Raw genomic sequence first — 25,198 nt, 5'->3', positions numbered from 1 at the left:
GTTAAGTGCTCGTGTTGTCATGGGTGCTGGGGATTTAGAAGTCTGAGTGAACCACAGACTCAGCTTTCAGAAGCTCTGAGATGTAGCCAGGATTTCTGGGAGTACTGCAGCAATTTTGCCACCAGGAGCCTGGGATGTATTTAGCAACTTTTAAGGTTTGCAAACTGAGCTTTGAAATTAGTTCAGAGAAATAGTACCCACCAGCCTGTCCTGAAGATAGTGCATGTACTCGAGGGAGGAAAAAGTAGCATCTGTGTGTTGTTGACCATTTTTGGCTTGGCCCAAGGAGAAGGGAATAAATAACATCAGTTTTAAGTAGAAAAGAGAGTTTTTATGTTTGTTTTGTTTTTTCCCTCATACCTTGGGGATGTGAGTTTTTTTTTTTTTTCCCCTTCGAAAACATACTATTAAAATCCTTTTCTGTAAATAAACATTGTGGTCTCCATGGCCATAGCTATACAAATGGGCCCAGAAAGGGCCCCTTTTTATGGATTCAGTTCTTCAAGTGACCTGTTAACATACTAGACACTGCTTTTCAGCATAGTTTTCAATGGAGGGCTTTGTGTGTTGAGTGGAGGTCAGTAGGGATACCCCCCCAAAGTCTCAACCTAGGATTGTTTGCTGAGCTGCGCAAAGCTACTGACTTGTAGCAGGACTTTGGGGGTCTGGCTTCACATTTCTGTCCTCGGGCAAGTAATTGGCTTTAGTTTCTTACTTGTAAAATGACAGACCAGGGATCTGACTTCTCTGCTTTGCAGTTTAGTGATTCTGTTTTCTCCAGTCTTCCTAGACTATTTTGAAACTTGAATGTCTTGGTACTTTCTCTTTGAACATTTCATTGGCAGGCACTGAATGTAAACATTGGGTGGTGGTGGACAGATATTATATTATGGAAATGAAAAATGGATGTAACTTTATTAATAAATATATTTCCTTTCCATTTATTTACCGATCAGATTTTTAGAAATTTCCAGCCTCAGAATTTCTCTTGATTCCTTCTTCTCAACACACCGGCCCAGCTTCTCATGCTGTGGTCATTCAAGGTGTGGTTGACCCTTGAACAGCTCAGGTGTGGGCTGTGTGGTTCTACTTGGATAGTTTTCACTAGTAAAGACTGTCGTACTACAGGATTTGCGGTTGGCTGCATCCGCGAATGTATAACCTTGTATACTGAGGACCAACTATAAGCTACACTTGGAATTTTGTCTGCTCCTGTGTTGATGTCCCTGACCTCCGATGTTCAAGTCTCAGTTGTATAGTCTGCAAAGCAGTTTGCAAAAAAAAATTGCCATATCAAATGATTTAATTATTTTAACGCTTTTAGTCTATGTTTTGAGCTATTCAGTGGCCAAAATCTACCCTGGAGTCCCATTTCTTTCTTTCTGTGTTCCTGACTTCAAGTTTATGAAGGGTGTACCCTACACTCTTGTTCAGTACAGTGTGTGTGTTGACTGTCAGTGATGGAGGCCCCATCATTGTGAGTCACAGGGAGTAGCCTTTTTTTTTTTTTTGGACTGGCTACTTCTGCTGCTGCTAAGTTGCTTCAGTTGTGTCCGACCCTGTGCGACCCCATAGACGGCAGCCCACCAGGCTCCTTTGTCCCTGGGATTCTCCAAGCAAGAACACTGGAGTAGGTTGCCATTTCCTTCTCCAATGCATGAAAGTGAAAAGTGAAAGTGAAGTCACTCAGTCCTGTCCAACTCTGAGCGACCCCCTGGACTGCAGCCCACCAGGCCTCTCCGTCCGTGGGGTTTTCCAGGCAAGAGGACTGGAGTGGGGGGCCATCGCCTTCTCTGCTTAGTATAGTAAAAAGGGAAAGATAACTTTCTAGGTTATATAGTGACATATACGCATCTATCTTTTTCATCACGTTGTTAAATCTTTAAGAGAAAAGACTATGCTTATTTATTTTCCACTTCCTCCCATCTATTTTCCATGAAGTGATGGGGCCAGATGCCATGATCTTAGTTTTCTGAATGTTGAGTTTTAAGCCAGCTTTTTCACTCTCCTCATTCACCCTCATCAAGAGATTCTTTAGTTTCTTTTCACTTTCTGCCATTAGAGTGGTATCATCTGCATTTCTGAGGTTGTTGATATTTCTCCCAGCAATCTTGATTCCAGCTTGGGATTCATCCAGCCTGGCATTTCACACAATGTACTCTGCATATAAGTTAAATAAGCAGTGTGACAACATTACAGTCTTAATGTCTTTCTTTCCCAGTTTTGAACCAGGCAGTTGTTCCATGACTGGTTCTAAAGGTTGCTTCTTAACCTGCAAGGTTTCTCAGGAGGCAAGTAAGGTGGTGTGGTATTCCTGTGTCTTTAGGCATTTTCCTCAGTTTGTTTGATCCACACAAAGGCTTCCACCTAGTCAATGAAGCAGAAGTAGATGGTTTTTTTTGGAATTCCCTTGCTTTTTCTATGATCCAGCAGATGTTGGCAATTTGATCTCTGGTTCCTCTGCCTTTTCTAAATCCAGCTTGTACATCTGGAAGTTCCCAGTTCATGTTCTGTTGAAGCCTAGCTTAAAGGATTTTGAGCATTACTTTGCTAGCATGTGAAATAAACTAAGATTGTGGCATCTGGTCCCATCAGTTCATGTCAAATAGATGGGGAAAAAGTGGAGACAATGGCAGATTTTATTTTCTTGGACTCCAAAATCACTGTAGATGGTGACTGCAGCCATGAAATTAAAAGATGCTTGCTCCATGGAAGGAAAGCTATGACAAACCTATGCTATGCTATGCTAAGTCACTTCAGTCGTGTCTGACTCTGTGCGACTCCATAGACGGCAGCCCACCAGACTCCCCCGTCCCTGGGCTTCTCCAGGCAAGAACACTGGAGTGGGCTGCCATTTCCTTCTCCAATGCATGAAAGTGAAAAGTGAAAGTGAAGTCTCTCAGTCGTGTCCGACTCTTAGCGACCCATGGACTACAGCCTAAGAGGCTCCTCCATCCATGGGATTTTCCAAGCAAGAGTACTGGAGTGGGGTGCCATTGCCTTCTCCGATGACAAACCTAGACACCCATTTTAAAAAGCAGAGGCATCACTTTGCCGACCATAGTCAAAGCTATGGTTTTTCCAGTAGTCATGTATGGATGTGAGAGTTGGACCCTAAAGAAGGCTGGGTGCTGAAGAATGGATGCTTTTGAATTGTGGTGCTTGAGACTTTTGAGAGTCCCTTGGACAGTAAGGAGCTCAAACCAGTTAATCCTAAAGGAAATCAACCTTGAATATTCATTTGAAGGACTAATGTTGAAGCTCCAGTGCTTTGGCCACCTGATCCAAAGAGCTGACTCAGTGGAAAAGACCTTAATGCTGGGAAAGAAAGAGGACAAGACGAGGAGAGGATGAGATGGTTGGATGGCATTCCAACTCAATGAACATGAATCTGAGCAAGCTCGGGGAGACGGTGAAGGACAGGGAAGCCTGGCGAGCTGCAGTTCATGGAGTCGCAGAGTTGGACACAACTTAGCGACTGAATAACAATGATTCCTTTGTTTTCTACCAATCTCCACTCTGACTGACTTTAAGTTATCTAATAAATAAATCAATTCTACCCTTAATTCTTTTCCATGGGGATGGTCTTAATCCCTGTCTCCTATACAATGTCACGAACCTCATTCCATAGTTCATCAGGCACTCTGTCTATCAGATCTAGGCCCTTAAATCTATTTCTCACTTCCACTGTATAATCATAAGGGATTTGATTTAGGTCATACCTGAATGGTCTAGTGGTTTTCCCTACTTTATTCAATTTAAGTCTGAATTTGGCAATAAGGAGTTCATGGTCTGAGCCACAGTCAGCTCCTGGTCTTGTTTTTGCTGACTGTATAGAGCTTCTCTATCTTTGGCTGCAAAGAATATAATCAATCTGATTTCGGTGTTGACCATCTGGTGATGTCCATGTATAGAGTCTTCTCTTGTGTTGTTGGAAGAGGGTGTTTGTTATGACCAGTGCATTTTCTTGGCAAAACTGTATCAGTTTTTGCCCTGCTTCATTCCATACTCCAAGGCCAAATTTGCCTGTTACTCCAGGTGTTTCTTGACTTCCTACTTTTGCATTCCAGTCCCCTATAATGAAAAGGACATCTTTTTTGGGTGTTAGTTCTAAAAGGTCTTGTAGGTCTTCATAGAACCGTTCAACTTCAGCTTCTTCAGCGTTACTGGTTGGGGCATAGACTTGGATTACTGTGATATTGAATGGTTTGCCTTGGAAACGAACAGAGATCATTCTGTCGTTTTTGAGATTGCATCCAAGTACTGCATTTCGGACACTTTTGTTGACCATGATGGCCACTCCATTTCTTCTGAGGGATTCCTGCCCGCAGTAGTAGATATAATGGTCATCTGAGTTAAATTCACCCATTCCAGTCCATTTGAGTTCACTGATTCCTAGAATGTCGACATTCACTCTTGCCATCTCTTGTTTGACCACTTCGAATTTGCCTTGATTCATGGACCTGACATTCCAGGTTCCTGTGCAATATTGCTCTTTACAGCATTGGACCTTGCTTCTATCACCAGTCACATCCACAGCTGGGTATTCTTTTTGCTTTGGCTCCATCCCTTCATTCTTTCTGGAGTTATTTCTCCACTGATCTCCAGTAGCATATTGGGCACCTACTGACCTGTGGAGTTTCTCTTTCAGTGTCCTATCATTTTGCCTTTTCATACTGTTCATGGGGTTTTCAAGGCAAGAATACTGAAGTGGTTTGCCATTCCCTTCTCCAGTGGACCACATTTTGTCAGATCTCTCCTCCATGACCCACCCGTCTTGGGTTGCCCCACGGGCATGGCTTAGTTTCATTGAGTTAGACAAGGCTGTGGTCCTAGTGTGATTAGATTGACTAGTTTTCTGTGAGTATGGTTTCAGTGTGTCTGCCCTCTGATGCCCTCTTGCAACACCTACCGTCTTACTTGGGTTTCTCTTACCTTGGGCGTGGGGTATCTCTTCACGGCTGCTCCAGCAAAGAGCAGCCATTGCTCCTTACCTTGGATGAGGGGTATCTCCTCACTGCTGCCCTTCCTGACCTTCAGCGTGGCTATTTCTGCTTTATTGACTATGCCAAATCCTTTGACTGTGTGGATCACAATAAACTGTGGAAAATTCTGAAAGAGATGGGAATACCAGACCACCTGACCTACCTCTTGAGAAATTTGTATGCAGGTCAGGAAGCAACAGTTAGAACTGGACATGGAGCAACAGACTGGTTCCTAATAGGAAAAGGAGTACGTCAAGGCTGTATATTGTCACCCTGCTTATTTAACTTCTATGCAGAGTACATCATGAGAAACGCTGGGCTGGAAGAAACACAAGCTGGAATCAAGATTTCAGGGAGAAATATCAATAACCTCAGATATGCAGATGACACGACCCTTATGGCAGAAAGTGAAGAGGAACTAAAAATCCTTTTGATGAAAGTGAAAGTGGAGAGTGAAAAAGTTGGCTTAAAGCTCAACATTCAGAAAACGAAGATCATGGCATCCGGTCCCATCACTTCATGGGAAATAGATGGGGAAACAGTGGAAACACTGTCAGACTTTATTTTTTTGGGCTCCAAAATCACTGCAGATGGTGATTGCAGCCATGAAATTAAAAGACGCTTACTCCTCGGAAGGAAAGTTATGACCAACCTAGGTAGCATATTCAAAAGCAGAGACAGTACTTTGCCAACAAAGGTTCATCTAGTTGAGGCTATGGTTTTTCCTGTGGTCATGTATGGATGTGAGAGTTGGACTGTGAAGAAGGCTGAGTGCCGAAGAATTGATGCTTTTGAACTGTGGTGTTGGAGAAGACTCTTGAGAGTCCCTTGGACTGCAAGGAGATCCAACCAGTCCATTCTGAAGGAGATCAGTCCTGGGATTTCTTTGGAAGGAATGATGCTAAAGCTGAAACTCCAGTCCTTTGGCTACCTGACGCGAAGAGTTGACTCATTGGAAAAGACTCTGATGCTGGGAGGGATTGGGGGCAGGAGGAAAAGGGAACGGCAGAGGATGAGATGGCTGGATGGCATCGCTGACTCGATGGATGTGAGTCTGAGTGAACTCCGGGAGTTGGTGATGGACAGGGAGGGCTGGCGTGCTGTGATTCATGGCGTCGCAAAGAGTTGGACACGATTGAGCGACTGAACTGAACCCTTAATTCTTGGCTTATCAGGTGGCTTAGTGGTAAAGAATCAGCCCAGCAATGCAGGAGATGCAGGAGACGTGGGTTCAATCCCTGGGTCGGGAACATCCTCTGAAGAAGGAAATGGCAGCCCACTCTAGTATTTTTACCTGTCAAATCCCATGGACAGTGGAGCCTGGCAAGCTGTAGTCCATGACGTCACAAAAGGTCGGCTGCAAATGAGCGACTAACACTTTCACTTTCACCCTTTATTCTAGAAGAACTAGGAAAGGGTTTATAATCTGGATATTTGATTTTCCCTATCTGTGTTTCCTAAACACCAATCAAGAACAATCGCATGTTCTTATTCTATTGGTTTGTTTACTTACTTGGGATACTTAAAAAATAACTTTATTCTCTTAGCATGATGATCTTTTAGAAAGTACTGTGAAGCAGTTTTCACGTGGGGGAGAAAAAACAAAAGTCTTTAAAAGCTGGCCGCAGCAGAAGTTTTTGGATGTCCTTGTCAAAATGTTCATCTTCTGCTCCCTATCTGGAAAGGTTGCTACCTTTTGACTTTGTATGGAAGCTTCTTTCAGTTCCCTGTGCTTCCGTCTCCAGTTTCCAGAATCCCAATGACATGGGAACTTGTGGTTTTAATGTAATCGAAACTGCCAGGTGGCTTTTATAAATGGGATTTTTTAGGAATCACTGGACCTTTCTTCTCTGCTGTTTTCTCTTCTGTTTGGATATGTTCTCCATCAGTTGTCTGTTTGAGCTTCAACTTCCATCCTGTAGGTTCTGCCACTTTTTCTCATGTGCTTTCCACGTTCTCACCTCCGTGTAAAGAGACCCAATTCCCACTGCAGGATGCAGGTGGTTCTGTGCTGTGTCCTGTCAGTTTGGAGTTTTCCTGTTGATGTCCCTCAGCTTTATGTCCTCTGAAACTCTTCTCCCTTCCCTAGAAGTTTGTCACTTATTCCCAAGTGTCTGCATACACTTTGTTGATAACCACTGCTCATTAACTGTCGGTTTATCCACAACTAATCCAGGCACCAGACAGCATCAGAGCCAAGTGCATTGTGTACAAACTCCAAGAAATACTAGAGCTTGCTGAGGGTTACAGTGGGACAGTATCAGTGGGGAGAACTTAAATGTGCTCTTTTTCTGAACGTGGCAGCATGCAGGTATCAGATGGATACAACAAAATGCTATGGATAATTTATAGAGCCTATTCAAACTCTGGGGCTTCCTGGTGGCTCAGTTGGTAAAGAATCTGCCTGCCAATGCAGGAGACCCATATTCGATCCCTGGTTCGGGAAGACCCCCTGGAGAAGGAAATGGCGACCCACTCCAGTATTCTTTCCTGGAGAATCCCAAGGACGGATGAGCCTGGTGAGCTACAGTCCATGGGGTCGCAGAGAGACAGACTCGACTGAAATGACTTAGCATGAAAAATTTCCTGTTTTATTCAAAATAGAATAAAAAAATTAACCTCAAGAGTTAAAAAATGTTTATATCATAAATTAAAACTTAGCAGCCCAGCCATTACCAGACTCACTTTTTTTTCATGGAGAAGGGAATGGCACCCCACTCCAATACTCTTGCTTGGAAAATCCCATGGGTGGGGGAGCCTGGTAGGCTGCAGTCCATGGGGTCTCTTAAGAGTCAGACACGACTGAGCGACTTCACTTTCACTTTTCACTTTCATGCATTGGAGAAGGAAATGGCAACCCACTCCAGTGTTCTTGCCTGGAGAATCCCAGGGACGGGGGGCCTGGTGGGCTGCCGTCTGTGGGGTTGCACAGAGTCGGACACGACTGAAGCGACTTAGCAGCAGCAGCTCTTTTCAAGGCTGTGTTTAGGGAATAAACGTTGAATAGAAATCGACCTCCTGAGAGTCTGTAAATGACTCCAAAATATAGGTAAGAAAGCAAATCTGAATAATTTCTCAATTATGTTTGATAGAGCAGAAAAAGTGTGACTTAATCACATTTCTTTCATTTCAGTATTACAATAATAAAACCGCTTATCAGGCCTATTTCAATGGCACAGTATGAGATATATGGTAAATATATCTGGGATATACATTAAGTCCCCTACTTAGGAACCTTTAAGTTGGAAACTTTGAAGATGTGAATGTGCGTTCCATCAGCATGAGGCTTGAGTGAACTTGCAGCTTGCCCTCCATCTCATATTGCTGACGATCCTTCAGCACTACCATCTCCTACCTCCTCTGTCTCCTCTGGTCAGTAACACTTTTTGCCTGTTCACTCCATGCCAGCCCCCGTATACCAGCCAGTGTCCTGTACTTCTGTGCTTTTCACGATATTGTACTGTAAGATTAAAAATGTTTTCTTTATTTCTGTGTGTGTTGTCTACTTATTTTTTGTGTGACGAGTATTACAAACTTATTACAGTACAGTACTGTTTAGCTGGTTGTGTTAGTTGGGTATCTAGGCTAACTTTGTTGGACTTAGGGACAAATTGGACTTAGGAGCATGTTCTTGGATAACAGCTCATTTGTTTGTAGGGGACTTACTGTACAACTGTGAATTAAAACACTGTCCAGGCTTCAAGAAATTGGCGAGTCTGTGGGGAAGATGTTAAAAAAAAATAAATAAAAATGCACTGTGAAAAGTGCCCTAGGGCTTCCCTGGCGGCTCAGTGGTGGGGAGTCTGCCTGCCAGTGTAGGAGACCTGGGTTTCGATTCCTGATCAGGAAGGATCCCATGTGCCACGGAGCAGCCAAGCGCATGGGCCACAACTAACGAGCCTGTGCTCTCCAGCCCGGGAGCCAGAACTGCCGAAGCCTGAACGCTCTAGAGCCTTTACTCCACGAGAGAAGCTGCCAGTGAGAAGCCTGTGTGCCGCAACTGGAGAGTAGCCCCGACTCGCGACAACTAGAGAAAAACCCGTGGAGCAGGGAAGACCCAGAACAGCCAAATATAAATCAGTGCTAATAAATACAATGAAAAAAAAGTGCTCTATCAAGAGAAAGCATCAGTGCTCTGTATGGGTGGCCTGTCATCTCAGTTTGGGGCCTGATTGTCCCTTGTTTTGAGTTGGCTTTCTGCCCCTTGAGTATCTCTGTGATTTGGGACAAGTTACTTAAGGCCTCCAAGGCTCAGTTTCCTGGTCTTTAAAATGGTACCCATCACACCTGTCCCCGAAGGTTATTGCAAGGCTTCGGAGCCTTTGATGGCATATTTCTGGGGTCTAGTGCAGGGCCTGGCATATACACAGTTGCAGTTTTTTTATGATCCCCTTTGTGACTTGCTTTGTATCGGCTTGCTAACAACAACTTCTTAGGTTTTACTCCACTCTTTGCCCACCAGGTTCAAGCACTGTGGCTTGTGACCCTCCTGGTCAGACTGTGCTCAGGTGGTGGATTGGTGACTTGGGAGCACGTGCTGAGCCAGCAGGGGCAGGTTTTCAGTGTTGGTGCCTCTGCAGCCATAGGCTTCCACCTTCCTGTGTTCTCTGACCATGTCCCCTGGGCATCTACCAGGTTTGGGGATAAAGGCTGACTTCTCAACGCTTTGGAGAGGCTGAAAGAGCTTAAAGGCAGGAGAGGGTGTGGGTTGGATAGGGCAAATGAACGTCAAGGAGGAGAGGTGACATTGGTGCAGGAGTTGAGGGAAGGGGCTGTTTCCCCACTGGAGAAGTCAAGGAGCGCTTCATGGAAGAGGTTGGCATTTCACCTGGCTTGTAAGGTGTTGGTGGACCAGCGGAGAAGAGTGGGGATTTCAAAACTCTGGTTGGCCTGGATGTGCAGGAAGAAGTGCTCCTGCCAAGTGTGTTTCATGTGCTGTGAGTTGCATTTCTTGTAAGTGTGGGCATTGCCGTTGTGCTAAGTTGCTTCAGGCGTGTCCGACTCTTTGTGATCCCCTGGACTGTAACCTTCCAGGTTCCTCTGTTCATGGGATTTTCCATACCAGACTACTGGAGTGGGTAGTCATTGCCTTGTCCAGAGGATCTTCTCTACCCAGGGATTGAACCCAGGTCTCCTGCTCTGCAGGTGGGTTCTTTACCATCTGAACCACCAGGGCAACCCACGTGTGGGCATTCCCCCCACCTTTTTATTTAAATAAAAAGAGAGTTGGAATCTTTAAGAACGTATGTAAGCTCTCATCTTGACTAGTTGGGACTTACTTTTTGCTGTTCATAGTCTGAAAATAAAAGTCTTTTCATTTCCTCATCCTAGAAAATTTGTAAAATACCAAAAATACGTAAAAAGGAAAGTTACCTGGTAATTTAAAAATTTCCCCTTTTTCTAAGATGAAACAAAATATTCTAATAAATGTGGATAGTTTACAGGTATTTTCAAACTTTTGTGAATTTTCTGTATTCTTTACTAATTTTTCTGTGGAAATGTAAGGTATGCTTTGAGCAAAAAAATTGCTTCATAAAGAATATTTTATGTGATAGGAATGTTAACTCCCTTTCTTCCATATTAATTGTATCTTTTCCCTGCCAGTTGTTGGCTTTTTGCCTTATTTATTGTATAGTTTTGATATCTTAAAGTTCTTATGGCTTCTTCCGTTTCCCTTTTCTTCATAAATTCCTTCTCTGTTCTGAGATCTGATGAAATGCTCTTTTTTGGTTTCATTTTTTACTTGTGACTCTCTCAGTCCATCTGGAATTAATTTTGATTTGAGACATGGTTCTCTTTTTATTTCCAACTACTTAACCAGTTATACCACACCATTAGTTGAATAATAGTTTTTTATTCCATGATTTGTTATGACACCTTTAAATATATATACTATATATATGTTTTTGGCTTCCCTGGTGGCTCAAGTGGTAAAGAATCTGCCTGCAATGTGGGAGACCCAGATTTGATCCCTGGGTCAGGAAGATGTGGAGGAGGGCATGGCAACCCACTCCAGGATCCTTGCCTGGAGAATCCCATGCACAGAGGAGCCTGGTGGGCTACAGTCCATGGGGTCACAAAGACTCAGACAGGACTGAGCGATTAATGCTTTGACTTTTCTTTTCTTTCATATGTATGTTTATTTCTTTTTTTTTTTTTTCTAATTTTATTTTATTTTTAAACTTTACATATTTGTATTAGTTTTGCCAAATATCAAAATGAATCCGCCACAGGTATACATGTGTTCCCCACCCCAAACCCTCCTCCCTCCTCCCTCCCCATACCATCCCTCTGGGCCGTCCCAGTGCACCAGCCCCAAGCATCCAGCATCGTGCATCGAACCTGGACTGGCAACTCGTTTCCTACATGATATTTTACATGTTTCATTGCCATTCTCCCAAATCTTCCCACCCTCTCCCTCTCCCACAGAGTCCATAAGACTGTTCTATACATCTGTGTCTCTTTTGCTGTCTCGTACACAGGGTTATTGTTACCCTCTTTCTAAATTCCATATATATGCGTTAGTATACTGTATTTATGTTTTTCCTTCTGGCTTACTTCACTCTGTATAATAGGCTCCAGTTTCATCCACCTCATTAGAACTGATTCAAATGTATTCTTTTTAATGGCTGAGTAATACTCCATTGTGTGTATGTACCACAGCTTTCTTATCCATTCATCTGCTGATGGACATCTAGGTTGCTTCCATGTCCTGGCTATTATAAACAGTGCTGCGATGAACATTGGGGTACACGTGTCTCTTTCCCTTCTGGTTTCCTCAGTGTGTATGCCCAGCAGTGGGATTGCTGGATCATAAGGCAGTTCTATTTCCAGTTTTTTAAGGAATCTCCACACTTCTCCATAGTGGCTGTACTAGTTTGCATTCCCACCAACAGTGTAAGAGGGTTCCCTTTTCTCCACACCCTCTCCAGCATTTATTATTTGTAGACTTTTGGATCGCAGCCATTCTGACTGGTGTGAAATGGTACCTCATAGTGGTTTTGATTTGCATTTCTCTGATAATGAGTGATGTTGAGCATCTTTTCATGTGTTTGTTAGCCATCTGTATGTCTTCTTTGGAGAAATGTCTATTTAGTTCTTTGGCCCATTTTTTGATTGGGTTGTTTACTTTTCTGGAGTTGAGCTGTAGGAGTTGCTTGTATATTTTTGAGATCAGTTGTTTATTGGTTGCTTCATTTGCTATTATTTTCTCCCATTCTGAAGGCTGTCTTTTCACCTTGCTTATAGTTTCCTTTGATGTGCAGAAGCTTTTAAGGTTAATTAGGTCCCATTTGTTTATTTTTGCTTTTATTTCCAATATTCTGGGAGGTGGGTCATAGAGGATCCTGCTGTGATGTATGTTGGAGAGTGTTTTGCCTATGTTCTCCTCTAGGAGTTTTATAGTTTCTGGTCTTACGTTTAGATCTTTAATCCATTTTGAGTTTATTTTTGTGTATGGTGTTAGAAAGTGGTCCAGTTTCATTCTTTTACAAGTGGTTGACCAGATTTCCCAGCACCACTTGTTAAAGAGATTGTCTTTAATCCATTGTATATTCTTGCCTCCTTTGTCAAAGATAAGGTGTCCATATGTGTTTATTTCTAATATATTAAAAAAACCTGAGTATTTGTTTTGTTTCTTAGATTTAAAAATTTCTCTTCCATTTACATAGTGTGCATCTTATTTGGCTGGTTATTCTGTTTTAAGTAACAGCTGTTCTTCACTGTTTTTTATTTTTTGCATGTGAGATTTTATAACAGATTACAAACTGACTTCCCATGAGCCATCTTTAACTTGTAAACATTTTGTTTGGCTTACTCATGTTTGGCTTACTGAAGTTGAATGCTTCTATGAAGACCTATAAAACCTTCTAGAACTACCACCCAAAAAAGATGTCCTCTTCATCATAGGGGACTGGAATGCAAAAGTAGGAAGTTAAGAAATACCTGGAGTAACAGGCAGATCTGGTCTTGGAGTACAAAATGAAGCAGGGCAAAGGCTAACAGAGTTTTTCCAAGAGAAGCACTGCTCATAGCAAACACCCTCTTCCAACAACACAAGAGAAGACTCTACACATGGACATCACCAGATGGTCAATACCAAAATCAGATTGATTATATTCTTTGCAGCCATAGATAGAGAAGCTCTATGCAGTTAGCAAAAACAAGACTGGGAGCTGACTGTGGCTCAGATCATGAACTCCTTATTGCCAAATTCAGACTGAAATTGAAGAAAGTAGGGGAAACCACTAGACCATTCAGGTATGACCTAAATCAAATCCCTTATGATTATACAGTGGAAGTGACAAATAGATTCAAGGGATTAGATCTGATAGAGTACCTGAAGAACTATGGATGGAGGTTCGTGACATTGTACGGGAGGCAGTGATCAGGACCATCCCCAAGAAAAAGAAATGGAAAAGGCAAAATGATTGAGGAGGCCTTACAAATAGCTGAAAAAAGAAGAAAAGTGAAAGGCAAAGGAGAGAAGGAAAGATATAAACATCTGAATGCAGAGTTCCAAAGAATAGTGAGGAGAGATAAGAAAGCCTTCCTCAGTGGTCAGTGCAAAGAAATAGAAGAAAACAATAGAATGGGAAAGACTAGAGATCTCTTCAAGAAAATTAGAGATACCAAGGGAATATTTCATGCAAAGATGGGCTCAATAAAGGACAGAAATAGTATGGACCTAACAGAAGCAGAAGATATTAAGAAGAGGTGGCAAGAATACACAGAAGAACTATACAAAAAAGATCTTCATGACCCAGATAACCATGATGGTGTAATCACTCACCTAGAGCCAGGCATCCTGGAATGCGAAGTTAAATGGGCCTTAGGAAGCATCACTGTGAACAAAGCTAGTGGAAGTGATGGAATTCCAGTTGAGCTATTTCAAATCCTGAAAGATAATGCTGTGAAAGTGCTGCACTCAATATGCCAGCAAATTTGGAAAACTCAGCAGTGGCCACAGGACTGGAAAAGGTCAGTTTTCATTCCAGTCCCAAAGAAGGGGCAATGCCAAAGAATGTTCAAACTACCACACAATTGCAGTCATCTCACACGCTAACAAAGTAATGTTCAAAATTCTCCAAGCCAGGCTTCAATAGTACGTGAACTGTAAGCTTCCAGATGTTCAAGCTGGTTTTAGAAAAGGCAGAGGAACCAGAGATCAAATTGCCAACATTGGTTGGATCATCGAAAAACAAGAGAATTTCAGAAAAACATCTACTTCTGCTGTTTGATTATGTGAAAGCCTTTGACTGTGTAGATCACAACAAACGAGAAAATTCTGAAAGAGATGGGAATACCAGACCACCTTACCTGCCTCCTGAGAAATCTGTATGCAGGTCAAGAAGAAACAGTTAGAACTGGACATGGAACAGCAGACTGGTTCCAAATCAGGAAAGGAGTACATCAATGCTGTATATTGTCATACTGCTCATTTAACTTATATGCAGAGTACGTCATGAGAAACGCTGGGCTGGAAGAAGCACAAGCTGGAATCAAGATTGCCGGGAGAAATATCAATAACTTCAGATATGCAGATGACACCACCCTTATGGCAGAAAGTGAAGAGGAACTGAAGACCCTCTTGATGAAAGTCAAAGAGGAGAGTGAAAAAGTTGGCTTAAAGCTCAACATTAAGAATACTGAGATCATGGCATCCAGTCCCATCCCTTCATGGCAAATAGATGGGGAACATTGGTGACAGACTTTATTTTCTTGAGCTCCCAAATCTCTGCAGATGGTGACTGCCACCATTAAATTAAAAGATGCTTGCTCATTGGAAGAAAAGCTATGACCAACCTAGACAGCATATTAAAAAGCAGAGATGTTACTTTGCTGACAAAGGCCTGTCTAGTCAAAGCTATGGTTTTTCCAGTAGTCATGTGTGAATGTGAGAGCTGGACCATAAAGAAAGCTGAACACCACAGAATTGATGCTTTTGAAATGTGTTGTAGAAGACTCTTGAGAGTCCCTTGTGCTGCAGGGAGATAAACCAGTCAATCCTAAAGGAAATCAGTCCTGAATAATCATTGGAAGGACTGATACTGATACTCCAATACTTTGGCCACCTGATGTGAAGAACTGGCTCATTGGAAAAGACCCTGATTTTGGGAAAGATTAAAGGCAGGAGGAGAAGGGGTGACAGTAGATGAGCTGGTTGGATGGCATTACCAACTTGTTGGATATGGGTTTGAACAATCTCTAGGAGTTGGTGAACTGGGAAGCTTGACGTGCTGCAGTCCATGGGGTTGCAAAGAGTTGGACAGGACTGAGCGACTTAACTGACTCTTGTTAAACCTAAAACATAAGTTTTTTTTTCTTTTTTTGTTTAAATTTTATTTAATTTTTAAACTTTACATAATTGTATTAGTTTTGCCAAATATCAAAATGAATCCACCACAGGTATACATGTGTTCCCCATCCTGAACCCTCCTCCCTCCCCATACCATCCCTCTGGGTCGTCCCAGTGCACTAGCCCCAAGCATCCAGTATCGTGCATCGAACCTGGACTGGCATCTCGTTTCTTACATGATATTTTACATGTTTCAATGCCATTCTCTCAAATCTTCCCTCCCTCTCCCTCTCCCACAGAGTCCATAAGACTGTTCTATACAACACTGTCTCTTTTGCTCTCTCATACACAGGGTTATTGCTACCATCTTTTTAAATTCCATATATATGCGTTAGTATACTGTATTGGTGTTTTTCCTTCTGGCTTACTTCACTCTGTATAAGAGGCTCCAGTTTCATCCACCTCATTAGAACTGATTCAAATGTATTCTTTTTAATGGCTGAGTAATACTCCATTGTGTATATGTACCACAGCTTTCTTATCCATTCATCTGCTGATGGGCATCTAGGTTGCTTCCATGTCCTGGCTATTATAAACAGTGCTGTGATGAACATTGGGGTACACGTGTCTCTTTCCCTTCTGGTTTCCTCAGTGTGTATGCCCAGCAGTGGGATTGCTGGATCATAAGGCAGTTCTATTTCCAGTTTTTTAAGGAATCTCCACACTGTTCTCCATAGTGGCTGTACTAGTTTGCATTCCCACCAACAGTGTAAGAGGGTTCCACCGTTTAAAAATCATTGAGTCTTTCAGCTGTTCTAGAAAAATCAGTGGAGCGGCCTAAATACTGGGCTTATAGTTCCACATGGCAGAAGTCTGCTGGGGTCTGTCATGGCTGTCTGCCTCTCTCTGTAATACAGGTGTGGGCTGGCTGGCGAGCCCTTGCCTCCACTTTTCCTTACTGACTTTGCTTCCAGCTTGACCCAGACTCACTGGAGTAATGCTGTTTCAAAAACAGTTTTCATTGTAATAATTTGATCCTTGATAGAGCCTTTTGTGTCATATTACTCTATTTTAGTTTTTTATTGAAGTATGCTTGCTTTACAGTGTTTTGTTTGTGTCTGCCGTACAGCATTGTGAATCAGCTATATGTATACACATATCCCCTTTCTGGTGCCCCTCCCTCCCCTCTCTAGGTCATCACAGAGCGCCAGGCTGGGCCCCCTGAGTTATATGGCAGCTCCCGCAAGCTGTCTGTTTTGTATATGGCAGTGTATATATTTCAGTGCTACTTTCTTGATTTGTCCCACCCTCTCCTTCCTAATCTGTCTCCACAAGTCTTTTCTCTATGTCTGCACCTCTATTCCTGACCTGCAAACGGATTCATCAATATTTATTTTTCTAGATTCCACATATATGTGTTAATATCCAATATTTGTTTTTCTGACTTACTTCAGTCTGTATCACTTCAACTGATTCAATTTTGTTCCCTTTTATGGCTCATTTATTTTATATTTGTGTGTGTGTGTGTGTATATGTGTATATATACATGTACATATATATATCTGTATACATCCATATATGTGTGTATCCTATATTGCAGTGTTGAAGAAAAGACTCTGTTCTTTATTGAATGCTACTTGAACACAGCCCCTTTTAAACTTCAGAATTAAGTGCCCAAAGTCATATGAGTACAGAGAAACAGAATATTCTATAGAGACACTGAGAAAAAACATGCAAGGAGAGAGTTATCTGAGTCTTCAGATTCAAAACAAAACACAGCAGCATTTGTATAGTGTCATACCAAAGATGAACAAGTGTATTTTCACTCAAATCGGTGGGCGTGATGTTGTTTCTTGGCTAGATTCTTTCTTCACAGAGGCTCGATAGCACCATTTTCTTTCATTCCAGACTTAACCCACGTCCTCATTTACATACCCCACTATTTCCGCATGGGCTGGGCGTTTTGACTGCCGGCTGTAGCATCGTTGCTTCCTTTGTCCCCTTCTGTGATTCAGATGAAATCAAAGGAGTAAACACGTTTTCAGTATTCTCTGAATACTCATCTGCAAAGATAGTAAGCATTTTTAACCACATGATGTTGTGTTGCCGTGTACTTGTGGTAAATGCAGCTGTGTTACCTCCATTCCCGTCTGGTTTTAAATCTGAGAAACTGATGCTCAGAGAAGGCTGTGACCCCGGGGGCAGAGCCACAGGGTCATAGCGGCCACTGGAACCTGCGTCTTCTGACACCTAATCCAGTGCACACTCTATCGTATGAACTTGTGAAAATAGTGGAGACTTTAAAGTAGTGGCCATATGTTCCATTTAGTTTATTTTCTGTTAGTCATTAACATCGTACAGGAAGTGCGTCATAGTAAAAAGCAGAAAAGAGAGAGTAACCATGTAATATTAATGCGTTAGGCATAAAAAAAAGCTGTAAATTAAACCTAGGGCATAAAGGAAAAAAATGCCTCCATTTCAGTGAAAGTTTGACCATTCTCATGTATAGGTGAACGGTAGGATTACAGAATTTTAGGATTGGTTCTAAGAATGAACTAGGACAGAACTGAATTCCTGATTTCTTTCTTTTTTTTTTTTTTTTTAATATTTTAGGTTTTATGACTGTTTTTTTTTTGGCCACACCACACAAGGGCATGTGGGGGCTGTGTGGGGTGTTAGTTCCCAGACCGGGGATGGAAGCCTCACAAGTGTGGAGTCCTACCTAACCACTGGGCCACCAAGGAAGTGCCCTGATCTTTTAAACAGAACAACTGAGGTTTTATACTGTTAAGTGTTCTGTTTTGTTTTTGCCCTTGAAGATGTGCGGCTAGTTGGTAATTAAACTTGAGGTAGAAATGGGAAGCAGCATCAGTTCTGAGTCTTGTGCCGTCGTCAGCGTGGGGGTTAATTCAGCCTTTGGGTGAGCGGGCAGAGCTTCATTCCCAGTGTCTCACACGGTCTGTAGTCCCGTGGAGTGAAAAAAATGATGATAAATGCAGAGAAATACAATTTTTGTGCTTTATTTACCCCTTTTGCTTAATAGGAAGATCATGCCAGAAAAAGCTGGGACAGTTCATTACTTTTGACTTCATAAAATAGAAGCTGGAAAATAGGGAAGGGAACGTTCCTTTCTAGGAGGCCTTGGAGAGTTGGGGAGAGTCTGACGTTAATAGAAACATTTTGACAGCAGGAGAACATCACGTGAGCTCACTGGTGCTCAGAAATGTTTATGAAAAATCTACTTATGTTGGCAGGCAGTTTTAGGGGAGGTTGTCTCCGCCGTATTAAAAAAAAATTGGTTCCTTGTTTTCTCTAAAAGCTACTCTAGCAAAAGGAAAACAAATACTATTTCTTGGCAGTGCCTGAGAAATGTTTGTAATGTTAACCAAAGGATCTCAGTAGAAGTATGTCAGTATTATTTTAGGCCCTGTGGACCTATTGATAAATATTCTAGACAGTGTTACAGAAATCACTGCTGAAATTTGGGTAAGTAGTTGACATTTCTGATCAGAGGATTTTATTGTTATATTTATATTAGACAATTAGGGAAGATTTTTTTCCCCAAGATAATGTGTTTTTTTCCCCCCTCCTCCTAATGGCGATTGTAAATAATTTTTAAATGTAGATCAAAACTTACTCAGTTTTATGTGAATTCCATTTATATGCCAAAATCTGTAGCAAATTTGCTTTTTTAAGCTTTATGGTCTTATTATGTTTTCATCCTAAAAAAATTTTTTTTTTAATGGACAAGTGAATGGCATTAATTCCAAACACTGATAGGTATGAGGGACTGAAAATAACAGGCTAGGAAAAAAGTTCATTAAAGGAAAAAGCAAAAAGGTAAGTGACTCTTCAGTCCAAATGCTGTCTTGATGATTAATAAACAATGGCCTGGCTGCAGAATGATTTTCCAGATAACTTTTTCACACTTCATGGTACTTTCTTTTTGGATATTTTTCATATTTTGATCTTCCTAGTAGATTGACTGTATACGCCTTTCCCCCCCTCTGTTTAATCATACTTGTCTATGTTTTTCTTATTTGTAGGAAGAAAAAAAGAAGTTTGACAAAGAGACTGAAAGGAACTATAGCCTAATTGATAAACATTTGAATTTATCAGCAAAAAAGAAAGACTCACATTTACAAGAGGTATTGTTTTTATTTTTCTTTTAACTTGTTTGTAAAATTTAATAATCAGTGCATGTCTTATTTTTAATGAGCTTTTCTTTTGAAAATGTTTCATCTAGGTTTATTAGAGATGGAAAAAATGACTAGGTATCACCATGAATTTTAAAAAAAGCTCTTTTGGAATAAGACAAAATAAGATCTCATAGAGTGATTAATGCAGTGTGGATTCAGAGTATTAGAAGTTTTGGTTCTGAGTATATTTTCCCAGGAACAACCATTTTAACTAGGATAACTGAGAAAAGATATATTATTTTCAGGAATAGGTTATTAATTAACTTTGAAGATGTGTTGAAAAAGTGAATTGAATAAGCTCCTATACCATTTGGCTTTTATGTGAAGGCAGAATTAATCTTACCTAACGCTGAAGATTCAGGAGTTTTTCAGCTTCTTTGGAAAGAGAGCATCTGTTTTACTTGTGTTAATAGACTTGTTTCTTTCGGAGGGAGCCATATGTAAGGAGAAAGGAATTTACATCTTCTGTCTCGTTTTCGCTTTTTGTTTTCTTTGTTTTTTTCTACATTCCCTGCCACTTGTTTTTCCTCACTCACACCCTGGAAATTCAGTTGTTTACAATTTGGAACATATGCTTTCCTTAAACATAATGCTGTTTTCATCCCACAGAAGTGTGACTTCTTCCCCGTGCATTTGTTTATTTTTAAACACATAAGGGATCCAGGCGTAAGGTGCCCCTATAATAGACACTTGGTGAAGTATCATCAGAATGACAATGTTGTAGAGTAAACCTGGGTTGTGTTGAAATGTTACAGATTTAGTTGCAAACGCTGTGTGTATGTGTGTGGCTATGTTGACATGAACCACATGTTGCATCTTCTTTTGTCTCTGTAATGTGATTGGCCGATGTTTACATGGTGTTTGGTGGTCTGTAGAAGAGAAAGGCCCTTTTGTACCGTCTAATCCTGACTACAGTACTGTTTGCAGGCGGTCCTGCATTCTCTCGTTTTCCATATTGTGCAGAAAGCCATGCAGTTGCTACACGTGCTCCCTCACCTCCTGCCCTCTGGCAGTTTTGAAGGGACAGCTGTTGCTCGTAGAGGCTCTCTTTATGCCAGCAGTTTTCCACTTCCTGTTCTACTTGATCTCTGTTTCCAGGTATCCTGATGGGATTTCCATGCCCCAAGTCAATTTCCATCTCCACCTCACTCTCTAATTAGATATCATTCTACCTGTTGCTAGAGCAAAATCTGTAACGTCATCCTTGGCTTTTTCTCTCTTAGCCCGTCTACTCAGCCTAGGTCTTCTTCAACTTCAGGTTATTCTCAGAATGTGGCCAGTTCTCCTAGCCTGCAAACCTGTCACTCTGGCGCAGGTGGTGGGCATTTCTCACATAGGTGACTATAGAAGCCTCCTGGCTTTTTACTCAGGGATCTCTACAGTTTATTTTCGTTTTCAAGTTATTTTGCATTCATTTATGTGTATATGCATGCAGCTTTCTCTGTGGCTCAGACTGTAAAGAATCTGCCTGCAGTGCAGGAGACCCTGGTTGGATCCCTGGGTCTTAAAGATCCCCTGCAGAAGGGAATGGCTCCCCAGTCCAGTATTCTTGCCTGGGAAATCCCATGGACAGAGGAGCCTGGATGGACTACAGTCCTGGGACTGACTCAAGGAGTCAGACATGACTGATGACTAACACTTTCACTCTTTCTTTATGCACATGTGCATGCATGTTACTCTGTGTAATGATGACACAGGGATCGAACCCCTGTCCCCTGCATTGGGAACATGGACTCTCAACCCCTAGACTGCCAGGGAAGTCCTCTTACGGTTTATTTTCTATATGGCAGCAGAGTCAGCCTTTGTCTTGCTCTTCATCTCCAAATGCTCCTAGAAGTTCCGTCAGAGGCCCCCAGTCCACTCCGCCTTCTCTCACCCCACATGGCAGCCTCATTCTGGCTTGGCTCCATGGCTTAGGGCCTCAGTGCTCGTCCTTCTGCCAGATCCGCATGACTCACTTTGCAAATAGTCTTCCAGATAGTCTCCTCTCAGACTTCCCCTGAGTGGAGATGTTGTATCTTATTTAGGGTGCCTTCCTTACTCTGCCGTTTTTGTTGTTTTTTCTTTTTCTTGCTCTTACAACCATTTGACTCATTACGTATTCAGGTGTGGGCTTTCCTGGTGGTTCAGTGGTAAAGAATCCACCTGTAAATGCAAGAGGCATGAGAGACTCAGGTTCGATCCCTGAGTCAGGAAGATCCCCTGGAGTAGGAAGTGGCAACCAGCTCCCATATTCTTGCCTAGAAAATTCCATGGACAGAGGAGCCGGGGGGGCTACAGTCCCTGGGGTCACAAAGGGCTGGGCCCGACTGAGCACACACGGTACATTCGGGTCTCATGGCTTCTTTCCCTGGGATGTCAGCTCCTTGCAGGCAACAGCCTAGTTCTCTTCAGCACTCTGTCCACAGTGCCTAGAATAAGACCTGTCGGGGAGCAGGCACTCATGAATACTTATTGAATGAACTAGTGTGAAGATTATGAGCTAGACCTTCAACAATTTCATCATTCCCAAAGATAATTAAACATTACATTGGAAATTTGAAGAGACCCTCAAGATGAATCATTTTAGTTTTCACTTAAATTATATATTCTTGGGTCTTCCCTGGTGTTCCATGGTTAAAAGACTCTATGCTGTCCATGCAGGGGGCATGGGTTCGATCCCTGGTTGGGCATCTAAGATCCCACATACTGAGTGGCATGACCAAAAGGATTCAAAAAAATTACATTTTCTTTGCTGTTTTGATTTGTGTGCTCCTTTCAAATGTACAGAACCCCACTTGACCGAGCTTTCTGTTGCAAGAGTGAATGCCTTACGGATGGGGATGCTCCTTAAAGGAAAGAAGGTTAGATGTGGCTTTGGCCACTTCTGGCAGTGGCTAATGCGTTGCTGATCTTCAGTAAATTGAGTTGAGGTGCTTGAGAGATTAATAAAGGTTGCTGAGAGTGGTACTGAACAAAGGCATGTGTCCTTGTTATCAGCTGTTCTTTCCTCTGGTTTCCAATGAAAATCACAGGAGAGAATTGTGGCCGACAGCAGGCTGGCAGTTTTGGTTTATTCGGACCTTTGCCTCTCGCTCTGTATTGAACGGACACTAGCTTCTGCTCCATCACACCCCCAAATTCTCAGTATTACTGTCTGTACTAGAACAGTAATTGGATATTAGAGAAAATTCTTCGACTGCTGATATTTGAACTGTATTTTTGTTTTCTTATGGCAGCTAAAAATTAGCACTTGCCCTCTGCCTCTTTAGATTAAATTCACTAGGCAACCTCTGAGGCTCCGCTCCCAGGCTGTATTCCACATTGTGCCCCCATTAAAACTTGACTCACAACTCTCACATCGTGCATTTTTTTTCCAGTTGAGTACTCAGATAATTATATTTCCGTAAGTATGACCAGAGAAATAGATCCCCTGAAGATCTTTGTGTGAGGGATCTATTCCTGTTATGCGTATTTACAGCAGGCATGGTCAGAAGTGAAATTGATAATCTATTTGAAGTTATATGTTTAAAAAAATGACTTTTGCTTGGTATAGTAAAAAGTATAGTCCAGATGTGTGTTTTTCAATTGCCACCAAGCAATGATCTCAGTTCTGGCACTACCTGGAAATAGCGTCAGATCCTGCAGGTTAAAGGCTCAATCCTACAAGACCGCCCTACTGATGACTGGCAGATGCCAGCTATTATATATAGAATGGGTAAACAACAAGGCCCTATTCAGTATCCAGTAATAAACCATAATGGAAAAGAATTTATATGTGTAACCAAATCACTTTGTTGTACAGCAGAAGCTAACACATTGTAAATCCACTGTACTTCAGTTAAAAAAAAAAAGACCGCTTCTAACACCAAATCCTGGTGTGCTTCTGATTATGACTACAAAGAAAAGGTTCCTGTGGCCCCCTCTTCCTTGGGTTTGATTGATTTGCTAGGGCAACTCACAGAACTAGGCGACATTTACTTAAGTTTACCAGCTTATTATAAAAGGTAATCTAGGGGATTCAGATGAGCAGCCAAGAGGAAGAGGTGCACAGAACTGGGTCCAGAAGGATCCCAGGTGCTGAAACTTCTGACCGTGTGGAGCTGGGGTGTGTCACTATTCAGGCAAGTGGATGGATTTACTCATGACCTGAAATGAAGTCTGCCAGATATTTCTCCAGTAAAGACAGGTTTATTCAGGATCAGAAGAGAGTTGCTGTTTGGGGCCTCGCAGCCATGGTGAGCCAAGGGCACGTTCCCACCTGATGCATGAAGGAGATCCCCTTGATTGTGAGGGACCGGGAGTTGAGAGGCAATAGTAAACAGAGGCCATGGCTTTTCTTGGGCTGAGTCCTGGCCAGGCGAGAAGAGTCATCTTCCTTCTTTCTCTTGGGCTCTGTTGTCGTCGGAAGCCATGAGTGCTCCCACTCTGGTGACCCAGCTCTGTTTAATTGAGTTTTCTGTTTACTGATTTTTTACATTGCTAACCTGGAAGCTTATGAACCCGTGTTCAGGAGTTGCTACAGAACTTAATCTGTAGTGCTTACCCCTTCCTGAGGGCCAGTGGGTGGGGCCAAGGTTCTAACCTTCTGATCAGTGCAGCCTTGGGGCCCCCCAAAGTCACCTTATTAGCACAAACAGGAGTGTTCTCACTCAGGGCTCCTTACAAATGACAGCAGGCACTTCCCTCAGTCCGGAAATTCCAAGGGTTTTAGGAGATTTGTGCCAGGAACCTGGGACAAAGACCAAATACATTTCTTCTTATACCACTTATATAGTGATTGCCTTTCAGACGGAGTCAAGCTAAAGGACTGTGCTGCTGGGTGTAATTTGAATGTCTGTGGTGGTGGCGTAAATGATGGGTTATCTACAGTCCCAGGGATTCTGGTGATAAGATCTCTCCGTGCCTGGCACAGCAGTTCTGAACACTCAGAACATTAGGAGGCTGTGAATAGAAGCTGAGCAGCGATACAGGAGCACAACCAGGAGAGAGAATCCACTCAAAAAAAAAAAAGAAAACGACCTTGGTAAATGTGATCCTGGTGAAATTTTCTTGAAAGGCATCTCCCATTAACAATAGCATGAAAGATTCACCCTTAAATCCCCCATAGCTCCATTTTAGTAAATACTCAGCACACTTGCATTGTTTTTCCTGGGAAAACAGCATTGTGCCTGTTAACTGCTGGTGGCTGAGCTCAATCTTTGGTCATTAGAGGCATAAAAAAATCATGATTTCTATGAGTATTAGGTAGAAAATTTGGCTGAATAAGAAACATTTTGACTTAGTCATGTTGGCTAAACAAGTAGTCACAATCTGAAAGTAGAGTTCTTTTTTCGGTGGAAATTATGAGGATTTCCAGGAGGAGAGAGCATCTCAAAGTGATCCTAAGAGACTGCTCCGAGGAGGCGGGGAAGGGAGTCAGTATATATAGAAGTTTGTAGCAAGGTAGGGGTGGCGGGAGGCAGTCTGTTAATTAAGGGAAGCCAGATATCTCAAGGAATTTAGCATTCTTATATGTATGTTGTTGTTCAGCTGCTAAGTTGTGTCTGATTCTTTGCAACCCCATGGAATGTAGTAAGCCAGGTTTCCCTGTCCTTCACCACCTCCCAGAGCTTGTTCAAACTCGTGTGCATTGAGTTGATGATGCTATCCAGCCGGCTCGTCCTCTGTTGTCCCCTTCTTCTCCTGTCTTCAATATTTCCCAGCATCAGGGTCTTTTCAAATGAGTCAGCTCTTCC

At 42.2% G+C, this 25,198-nt stretch overlaps 1 protein-coding gene across 10 annotated transcripts in view; it reads left to right on the top strand.

Moving 5' to 3' along the window:
- The window catches only part of ARHGAP10 (Rho GTPase activating protein 10), a 384,335-nt gene that overhangs the window by 124,986 nt on the left and 234,151 nt on the right, over positions 1 to 25,198 (top strand). For all 10 annotated transcript variants that reach the window (XM_059875959.1, XM_024977157.2, XM_024977154.2 and 7 more), the window contains 1 exon segment: positions 19,329 to 19,430. In XM_059875959.1, coding sequence (XP_059731942.1) covers positions 19,329 to 19,430 — 102 coding nt within the window.

The sequence above is a fragment of the Bos taurus genome, chromosome 17, assembly GCF_002263795.3.
Source record: "Bos taurus isolate L1 Dominette 01449 registration number 42190680 breed Hereford chromosome 17, ARS-UCD2.0, whole genome shotgun sequence".
Classification (NCBI taxonomy): Eukaryota; Metazoa; Chordata; class Mammalia; order Artiodactyla; family Bovidae; genus Bos; species Bos taurus.
Note: the sequence above shows the minus strand (reverse complement) of the source record. Positions and strands in the feature narration are given on the sequence as shown.